The 10,552-nt window shown below is 41.6% G+C and overlaps 1 protein-coding gene across 2 annotated transcripts; it reads left to right on the top strand.

The window, feature by feature from the left end:
- Positions 1-3,933: 3,933 nt before the first annotated feature.
- On the top strand, positions 3,934-6,174 carry LOC147640898 (linamarin synthase 1-like). 2 transcript variants are annotated; one of them, XR_015268582.1, is made up of 4 exons: positions 3,934-4,438; positions 4,525-5,491; positions 5,603-5,669; positions 5,897-6,174. XR_015268582.1 is itself a non-coding variant. In XM_086816483.1 (3 exons), exons 1-2 carry the CDS (start codon positions 3,964-3,966, stop codon positions 5,457-5,459), a joined length of 1,410 nt encoding a protein of 469 aa, XP_086672609.1. In that variant the 5' UTR covers positions 3,934-3,963; the 3' UTR covers positions 5,460-5,491; positions 5,603-6,174. The 2 variants fall into 2 exon arrangements, 1 of the variants encoding a protein (XP_086672609.1); XM_086816483.1 differs by having other exon boundaries at positions 5,603-6,174.
- Positions 6,175-10,552: the final 4,378 nt, after the last annotated feature.

The raw sequence follows: 10,552 nt of genomic DNA, 5'->3' as shown, positions 1-10,552 counted from the left end.
GGATGGGCCAGGGGGATCAAGAAAGACATATCTATATAATTGCTAGTGTGATGTGTCGTGCAAAAGGGCATTTTGCTCTATCCCACTAAATCCTCAGGTATTGCTACTCTATTGTTGGCAAATGGTCATATAGCACATTCAATATTTAAGATACCGTTGCAACTACACAATTCTTCAACGTGCAAAATTCATGTGCATGCGCAGCTTGCTGAGATTTTGAGAGTTTCTAAACTGATTATTTGGGATGATGCTCCTATGATCCATCACCATGATTTTGAAACATTGGACATGAGCTTACAAGATGTAATGTCTTCTAATAAGCCATTTGGTGGAAAGGTTGTGTTATTTGGGGGAGATTTTAGATAGTTCTTACCTATAGTTGTGAAGGGTAGATGAGAGGATATTGTTGATACATCATTGTATCACTCCTTTCTATAGAATTCTATCAAAGTTCTAAAGTTAACTGGAAATATGTGGATTGTGTCCAAGAAATCTAACGAAAGCAATGAGCTCAAAGAGTTGATTATGAATATTAGTAATGAAATGGTTTGTAGTGGTGATAATCAAATGGTGGCTCTACCAACATACATGGTTTTGCAAAGATTGTCTCTAAAAGACTTGGTCGGTTCGGTGTACTCAGAATCTACTAGTTACACCAGATAATATGCTACATACTTCAATAAACATGCCATTCTTGCTGAAAACAATGAAGTTAGTATTGTGAATAAAACTGCTTTGGATGCCATGTGTGGTGAGGTTAGAGAGTATTTCAGTGTAGATTCAATTGTTGCTGAGAGTGAGGATAATTCCTTTTTATACTCCATCGAATTTTCAAATGGGTCTCAATCTGGGGGGAGAATATCCACCTCATTGCTTGGTTTTTTTTGTTTGCCGAATGCAAATGCTTTAGCTCTATCTGAGAGTTGTAGTTTTACAACAATTAACATTGTTTATAAGGAGATCTTAGATGCTTCCAAGTGCATTAGGTAAATTATGAGCTCATTTTGGGGCCCTCTAAGGAGTTTCATGCTCTTTCTCTTTCTAGAAAATGGGGCCATGGTGAGCCCTATCAATATTATGACAGAATCCCTCCATGTGACATATCATTGAGAAGCTTATGGTGAGTACATTTCAAATATACAATCTTCGCCAACTTTCAAGTAGTAATGCTCAAGATACACCACAAACAAGATTTAAGATACCAAAATGTAACGTTACATGCCACATCATCACTTTTGAAACCACTTTTTGGGGAGCTTCACTATCCTATGTTGTTAGAACCCCATCATGTTATATACCATTGAAAAGATCTTGAGGAGTACATTCTAAATCTACCAGCTCCGAAAAATTTGGGAATGATGTGCTCAAATTTCACCGTCGCCTCATGTTTTAGAGAGAGAAAGAGCATGAAACTCTTAGAGGCCCCAAAATGAGCTCAAAATTTCCCTAATGATAGTTTCAAGTATTTTATTGAAGTTGTGTGTTCTAATTTTTTGTATGTGTCTTTTTTGTGTGTGCCTTTTTGTATGTATGTGTATCTTTCCTATTAAGCAACCTCCCTTCCTCTACCATGTAGCAAGAGGAGGATACATGCCAAAAGAAGTCTCCATGGCTCTTTGTGTTTTCTTTTATGTATGTTTTCTAAAAATGTTCATTTTGTTTTAGAAACAAGCATGTATGACATTATATTCACTTTGGTTATATTGGACTGAGGGTTGAAGGTTAAAAATTTTATATCATTTTTTTCTATTTTTCATATTTTCTTTCTATTGATTCGTAGTTTTTTTAATACATGACATTATATAACTTACTTTATTTGTAGTTTTTTTAATACATAACATTATATAACTTACTTTATTTACAGAGCCACATCTTTGGTATGTGCACCCCTTTCTTATTGACATGTTGCTAGGATAATGCTAAAAGATCACAAGGATGGGTACATGAAATATAAGAAACTATTATAGGTGTTAATATACAAACATTTGCATGTTTCTTTATGTAACTTCTTAATTTGTTTTACGATTCTACCTATGGTGAACTTTTTCATAGTCATAGTTGATGAGGGGATTGAGAGATATGAGGTTAGTGTTCTCGATGAGGAGTTGGCGGTATATTTATTTACGAAAGTGTGTTTTTGACACGGTCCATGACATGGAGAGATGTGTTGCCTCTTTTGAGGGTTACTATATACCAGAGGCTTAGATCATATTCACGACTTGTAGAAGCTTCTCCTTTCGATACAAGTTCTTTGTGGCACCTGGCATAGCTTTATTTTGGTCTTCGTTTGTGTCTGGTAAGATTACCTATAATAGATTTTTTTAAATTTCAAATTAATGTTTTATCAATAATTCTCTCTTTTGTGTGTAGGTCCATGAAAGAAGAAGACATCCACACTTCATGGGTAGTGCACTGGAGATGTGTCGCCACATCGTACCATGTTGGGCGTGGCAACATCATGCATTGCATGTGGTTAATGGCTCTATGAAGCGGAAGCTTGGCTTTTCTACTTATCACTAGATCAATCAATTGATTCTTGTTGCTTTTTACTTTCCTTTTTTTTTCAATTGATCTTTTTCATTGCTATATAGCTTACTATCCACTCCATTTACTTCCTTTTAAGGAGAGGATCAGGGTTACTAATGCTGGCCCCACATAAGTTGCAAAGGTTTTGTAGCTCAATTTGTTCATAGATGAGTGATGCTTAAGGAGGCACTTGTTAGAGGAAATGCTGGCTCAAATAGTTTTCCAACTAAGAAGCAAAAATGTTGTTGCTCTCTCTCTTTCTCTCTCTCTCTCTCTCTCTCTCTCTCTCTCTCTCTCTCACACACACACACACACACACACACACACACACACACACAATTAATTTGTTGAGACAGATGAGTCGTTCTTAAGGAGGTACTACACAAATAGTTTGCCTACTAAGACGCAATGTCTCTCTCTCTCTCTCTCTCTCTCTAGCTTTCTCTGGAATAATCTTGCCTAGAAAGAAATGATATCCACCCTTACACAAGGAGAAGGTGCCCTCTCATCACATGGGAAGAGGAGAAGAAGCCTGACCTAAATCCAACCCTAGACTCCTAACTAACCTGCCTCTAATACCATGTTAGAAATCAAGAACTAGGGAGGATCAAAACAAAGAGCTAACTTCATAATCGAGATGATTAAACAATGATCAATAGGAAAACAAAGAAGACGAGTTTAGCCCCTAATCAATATTTACTTTAAAAAAAAAAAAAGAATCCAAGTTCCACATATACTCACACATGACTATAGCACTTTCATAAGCATATGGAGTCTTTGCACACTTTTCACATTTATTCCATACCTTACGCACCACTTTTCATGTGAGCTATGACATCATCCATGATGTATATGGAATCAACTAATTTACTCCATAATTAAACCAACCTTTGAACTCCATTATATGTATGGAGTCCCTTCACCTTTTCTTCACATTTACTCCATAACTAATTCTAAATACTCTAACTAAATCAACCTTTGAACATAAGGAACCACAAAAACAAACATTGGGATAACCAATTGCCTCCCCTTAATCAACCCAAGTCTTTAGACTCCAACATTTTTAGACCTCAGTTAGTTCTAAAAAAAAATGGGTGTAGTTTGCACCTGCGTATTCTTCAAATTTAAAACTTGAAGGTACAGATACCTCTAGATTTTGGGAAGTTATAGAACAAAAACCTTCAGATTTCAGGATTTTTCTTTATAAATAATTTCACAATTGTTAGATAAAAGTTCTCCACTGTTTGAGAAAATACGTTTTTTCGAACACTGATAATAATATTCAAATTTTTTCTTCGGAGCAACAGTGTCGGAGATGACAGCTTCATTATTATTGGTGGACGGCTGGAAATGCGTATTGAGGTGTCGCTACTGGGGCCCGCACGTCTAATACTCAACTCGAGCAGTAGTGTAGCAGAGCACAGCTGCGTCTTGGCCATGGCTTCCCCTCCTGCTTCTACCCACATAGTGGTCCTGCCTTTTGCACAGCAAGGCCACATCAACCCCCTCATGCAGCTCTCCCGCAAGCTCGCCAGCCATGGCTTCTTCGTGTCTTTCGTAGTTTCCGAGAATACTGTGCCCAGCAAGCGCCCAACTGCCTCCAACATCAACTTCGTCGGCATTCCGGACCATCTTACGCCGGAGAGGTCCCGAGGGTCCAGCTTCCGTGACTCCGTCGATTCGATGATCAACATGGAGGCGGGCTTCCATGACCTCCTTCACCGCCTGCACCACCTCCGACAGCACCCCGTCTCCGTCGTCATCTCCGACGCATTTATGCTGTGGAGCCAGGGCATAGCCTCCAAATTCTCTGTCCCTTTCGTCTCCTTCTTCACCGCCAACGCCACCTGCTGCGCTCTCTTGTGCCACCTCCCGGCCCTCGTAAGCCGGGGCGTCTTGCCGTTCCCGCGAGGTACGACTCCTTCCGTTGGCAGGGGCTCCCTTTGTTTTTTTCTCTCCCTTGGAATGAATGTTGGCTCTTTTCCCTCTTTCCTGCAGACGACGAGGACCGGTTGATCTCCGAACATACGGTGGAGGGCATACCGGGAGTGCCGGCGATACTGCCGGTGGAATTTCCGATGTGTCTGACGTTCGACGCCTCGCATTTCCGGTACAGGTTTGTGATGGACATAGGGTACGCTCTTCAGAAAGCGTCGGCGATCATAGTGAACACTTTCGAAGAGCTGGAGCCAGCTGCGGTGGCCGCCGTACGAAGAGAGAAGCCCATCTACACGGTGGGGCCTCTGCTGCTTATGTCCGGCTCCCCGTCTCGGCTGGATGTGAACTACTGGCCGGAACAAGACCACTGCCTGCTGTGGCTGGACAGCCGGCGGGCGGCCAGCGTTCTCTATGTGTCGTTCGGCAGCGTTGCATCTCTGCCCACATCGCACATGCAAGAATTTGCCTTGGGTTTAGAAGCCAGCGAGCAGCCCTTCCTGTGGGTCATCCGCCCGGACTCCATAGACGGCCCTCTCGAAGAAGTCCTGCCGGACGGCTTCTTGTCCCGGACAAAAGACAGGGGTTTGATCATCTCTTGGGGACCTCAGCTCATGATTCTGTCCCACCCGGCCATTGGCAGTTTCCTTACACACTGCGGGTGGAACTCCATCATCGAGAATTTGTCCACGGGCGGGGTGCCCATGATATGCTGGCCGCATGTGGCTGAGCAGCGCCTGAACCGCCGCCTGGTGGTGGAGCATTGGAAGATTGGCCTGGCGTTCCGGCATGAGACTGACGGTAGTGTGGCCAAAGAGGAGGTGGCACGTGTAGTTGGGGATATGATGAATGGCCAGCATGGCAAGGATCTTAGGAGCTGTGCAAACAAGGTGAGAGACATGGCCAAGCAGGCTGTGGAGGATGGGGGCTCTTCACGTGACAATTTCGAGGCCCTTCATAAGTTTCTCGTGCTAAAAACCGAACAGCAGGCAGCATGATCCAATAATGAGAGTATTTATGCTCTGTGAAGGTACACTTACTTTTACAATCGCTTGTTATAGCACAGTCACCCATTGTGTGATGTTGTAGCTATTAGCTTTGAAGATGTGATGACATCTCTTTTATGTATATGAACTTGCAGCTCCTCTTGGGCGTGGATGACTAACTAGTCTATGCTATGCATGATGGAGTTGATGATTTGAAGCTTTGTGAGTAGACTCTCATGGAAGTTCGGGTTTTGTGAAGTTTGGATATCATAGCTAGTAGAACCTTGAAGTCAAGTGGGTGTAAATAAAGCTCTTAACATGCATGACTTCATATTATTTTTTGGGCATGCTCAAATGTCTAAATGGTCCATCTTCCTTGTTTCATATGAATGCTTCGCGAGTTTCTTGATAGCTTCGAGCTACATAACAAGTTCTTGCTCCTTGTGCAGGCATTAATATTGATCACCTTTCTTGCGTTGTGGATTTCAAAAGGGTGCAGAGTTGATTCTTTTCTAAACCTACCTCTCTCTTTTTTAATCCACCCTTAGCGTAATGCAAATTTAGGTGTTAGTTGACTCTTTTGAAAATCTAGCTCTTTTCTTTTTCGTTAATGAGGTTTGCATAAACCCTTTTTGATAAATGCTCCTTTGAAGAGTACAATGACCTTCCTTGGATTGTAGCTCTTTTTCTTTTTGTTAATGAGGTTTGCATAAACCCTTTTGATAAATCTTTCTTTGAAGTGCAAGTGGCCTTCCTTGCATTGTAGAAACAAGCTATACAATGGTGGTGTTAGTGTTGAACAATGTGGAACCAGAACGAGAGAGAGAGAGAGAGAGAGAGAGAGCAAAGAGACAACGATCAACTTGAATTATAGCAAGAGGTTTACAAAAGGCTTTTACTCTCGGCAACAGATGGGTGCAGACAATCATGCATTGAAAATGAATGGATACAACAAGAGGGGAGAGGAGCCTTTATACAGGGAAGCCTTTAATAGAAATTGGGATTGAGACAGAAATTCGAGGAAGATTCGCAAGGTGAATTAAATTTTGTATTTTGTAAATTTTTTATTTTTTTGTATTAGTGTAATTAATGTAGATTAAGTTAATCTCTCTATAATTTGGGCCACTAGGTGTTAGATTTGATTAGTTGGCCATATTTAATGCATGCAGGCTTTTCTGGTAGGCCTACAAGCGGAGGATTTTGAAAATATTGCTTTTCGGTAAAATCGTAAAAATAATATATATATATATATATATATATATATATATATATATATATATATATATATATATATTAAAAAGGATTAAGAAAAACACAAAGAGCTAAGCACGCAATAATACAAAGAGAATGCTTGAAAACACAAGGTTTTCATAAATCTTTTGGCTAATATATAGGTCTCGCGTAATGGATTTCACTTGGCACAACATTGACGCACCAATTCATTAGGAAAATTCTGGACTCAAAAGAGGGTTGTTTCAACAATAATATAATAATAGACACATAGATTGAGTGACATGTAATCTACGAACGAGATTCACCGGTGGTGGGACCTCTGTACAAACCCACCCAAAACGTGGAGAAACTCTTATCTTCATGAAATATTAAAAAAAACCATCACCTTGTCTTAAAATATTTAAAACCGTTTTTTTGTCAGAAACTAACACAATAAAAGAATGTTTTTCACATTCCTGTGTTAGACGTGGAGCACTAAAAAATTCTTTCCACCACCCCTAGAACTAATGAAGCTTGAATGCTTGGAATAGATAGATACACATTCTCCCGGTTATTCCCTCAACTTGGTTCCACTTTTGAATCTTGAAACATCTTTGGCGCCCAAAAGAACACACCGTCCCTCATTTCATCCTCCCTCCTTGATCCACAAAAGCGGTTAGCCCAGTCATCCACTTTCTGCTGCTTCTTTTTTCTCATACGTCTGTTAATCTATCATGGCACCCGAAAGTGGACTGAAACGAGCAAGGAGCAGTATCTCATCTGTTGTGTTGTATAACATAAAAGACGAGAACGAAGAATGGATTCCCCAAGTATACAGGAAGTACTCTTGGGTCACTATGCAGCCAGGAAAACAAGGCCACTACCGAGTGAAGGGAAAGGCATCTGAAGACTTGGCCAAACATTGGAAAGGAAGGATCCTTGACTTTAAGATGGCACCAGGAGGGAAAACTGTCAAAGAAGTGTTGATCCAGCATGTATTCATGCAAAAAGAGATCAACGTGGGACCATTGGAAGGACTTCCAAGACACGGACCACATTGTAAGTGCTTGTGTTTTGTATTTCAATGTTGCAAATAAGGTGATTGATATACATTTTTCTGCCTTGCACAGATTTGTACCCATCCAATCTTCAGGAGTGGGAGCCTGCACAATGCTTGACGGGGTTCTTGAATGTCGTACATGGTGAGGTGGGGGAACTTCAATATTTTTCATGATATGCCAAAAAAAATACTCGGGCATCGTCCAGCTGGACCTCCCGAAACCAGTTCAGCACATCGAGGTACGGAACTGACTCTACTAGCAACAGTGTTGAGACCAGTGAATCAATCTAGAACACTCGTTGCTGTACATCCTCGGGCAATAGCGAAATAACAAAACTTCACAAGGAAACATATCAAGAGTGAGGCATCAACTTTAAGAGCCAAGAATGAAAAATTGTGGGAGGACAGAGAAAAGAGTATACCTTAAAACACATCTGAGCACTTTGTCGTTGACTTCAGTTTTGGGATCAAACAAAATGTTGATTTCTTCAGCATGAATCGGGAAATAACATCTATGCCCTCTAATATTAAAGGGTACATAGAACTCCGGCAACAAAAATTGCAGCGCCTCCCGATTCATGGCGTGGAGTGCGCGAACATTTTTCCTTTTTGTTTGCAATGCAAGCATTGCAGCTTGATGTTCCCTTTGAGCGCTTGTCATTAAATTTGCCCGAGTCTGATGCTCATGATCTGGACCTCCCTCGGTCACCTCTTCAATTCTCACTTTTTGTACAGGGCGGACATCCAAAATTTGTAACATTCATTCATCAGTAAACGTAACTGGTCTAAGTAACTTATCGTATCTGAAACGAAGGGCTATTAGGTTGAAAAAATCTTTGTTCATTACTGTCACCCTGTGTGCGTGGGCAGCAAGAACGTAACTATCCAAAAAAAATTCGATCATCCAATCTTTTGTGGCCTCTTGCAAGCAAAACAAGGCCGATGCCTTCCACCTAAACAAAATTCCATTCTGTTCACAAATTCTCCTGGCAAGCCTCTGGAATGGCAATCTGGGAATAGCAGCTGTCGGGTGCTTCATAAACTTTTTGATTTCTCGCAGGGCTGCCGAATGCTCTGCGAAACGCCTTAGTCTAGGCTGCGTTTTGGACAATCGGGAAGGACTGCTTGATTTTCTTGATCTTGAGGCTTTCAGAACGCCCATCTTCTTCCCAGTAGATGAGGGAGCTGCATTGTCAATGGGTCTAGCTGTATGCCTTACACGAGCCATCTGAAAACGCAAGAAAAAGCAGAAAACTTTGCTATTCAGTAGTACACGATTAACAATTCACCATAAAGCGAGAGAGGGGGGCCAAGAAAGCAATATGCACTTCCTCGCGTTATGGTGAATCCATTCACCATAACGAGAGATGAAGGTCCACAGAAACACAATTATCCTTCTCGCATTATGGTGAATTCATTGACAACAATAAGAGGCGGATTATCGTGCATTCTTTGAGCTTCGATCTTGTGTTAAAGTGATTTGATTCACTATAACGCGAGACTAAGAGCCAGTCAAATCAAAACAATCCTCCTCGCGTTATAGTGAATCGATCTACTACAACGGGAGGAGGGTTCTCCCGAATCTCTTACCATTCCGTCTTGCAGTTTGGTGAGTCGATTCACCATAACACATAGAGCAGTATTGAGATTCTAATGACTCGTCGTCTGCTTTACGGTGAATCGAATCACCATGACGGAGGGCAAACAGTCGAAGAGAAAACAATGGCAGGGGGCAAACAGTCGAAGGAAAAACAAAACAATCAAGTATTATACAAGAAACACAAAACAATCAAGTAATACACTTTCATCACATTCTATGAGTGGGAATGGATGGAGACTGTCGTGTAGGAGGTGATTTAATTGACACCAATAAGAGGTAGATTATCGTGAATTCTTTGCCCCTTGGTCATGCGTTATGGTGAATCGATTCACCATAACGCGAGTCTAAGGGCCAGTCAAAGCAAAACAATCCTCCTCGCGTTATAGTGAATCGATTTTCGCGAATCTCTTACGTTTGCCTTCTGCCATGGTGATTCGATCCACCATAAGACATGGAGCTTATTGAGATTCTAATGGCCCGTCGTGTGCTTTAAGGTGAATCGAATCACCACGGCAGAAGGCAAACAGTCGAAGAAGAAACAATGGCACAGGGCAAACAGTCGAAGAAAAAACAAAACAAACAAGCAATATACAAGAAACTTACAAAACAATCAAGTATTATACAAGAACTTACATTTCTTGCGTGTGAATGGATGGAGACTGTCGTGCAGGAGTTGGAAAGTCGGTTCAGTACTGTGGCGGTAGTCGGAAGTCACCTGGAGGCAAGCAGGAGGACGGACAAGGCAAAATCGATAAGAGGACGAAAAGGTGGCGTGATTAACGGCTTTGATTAGTCTTTAGAGCGAACACACGTGCTGGCGGGCTGCCAGGGCGACTAGGCGGCGCTGACATGTCGTATAGCATTAAAAAGGGCTTTGATTAAACTTTATAGCTTGTACACGTGCTAGATACATGGCGGGATGCCACGTGGCATTCATGGAATGGCGGGCGAAAACGCGGCGCTGACGTGTCGCGTAGCATTAAAGATGGATTTTCTAGGATACTCATCTCATTTATTGCCTCTCTTGGAGTTCGTATTCTCATTTATCTCCCCACCAACGGCCTTCATCTCCATCAACGACTGACTATCTCCTCCAACCCTCCTTCATCAATCATCCTCCTGTATCCAACATCAAAGACAAACCTCCAACCTCCTTCATCTCCATCTCCTGCGACGATTGTATACAATTCGTTTTCCTGGTATTTTTATCTCCTTTGTGCTTTTTTCTTCTTT

Source organism: Cibotium barometz, chromosome 2 (assembly GCF_041138505.1).
Source record: "Cibotium barometz isolate CiBa-2024 chromosome 2, ASM4113850v1, whole genome shotgun sequence".
Lineage (NCBI taxonomy): Eukaryota > Viridiplantae > Streptophyta > Polypodiopsida > Cyatheales > Cibotiaceae > Cibotium > Cibotium barometz.
The sequence above is the reverse complement of the archived record's forward strand: the minus strand, read 5'-3'. Positions and strand labels throughout refer to the sequence as shown.

What these genes read in the sequence shown, in the direction of transcription:
- LOC147640898 (XM_086816483.1), top strand. Translation starts at nt 3,964, where the DNA reads ATGGCTTCCCCTCCTGCTTCTACCCACATAGTGGTCCTGCCTTTTGCA. An exon ending in CGTCTTGCCGTTCCCGCGAG is followed by an intron (nt 4,439 to 4,524) that starts GTACGACTCCTT and finishes TCTTTCCTGCAG; the next exon opens with ACGACGAGGACCGGTTGATC.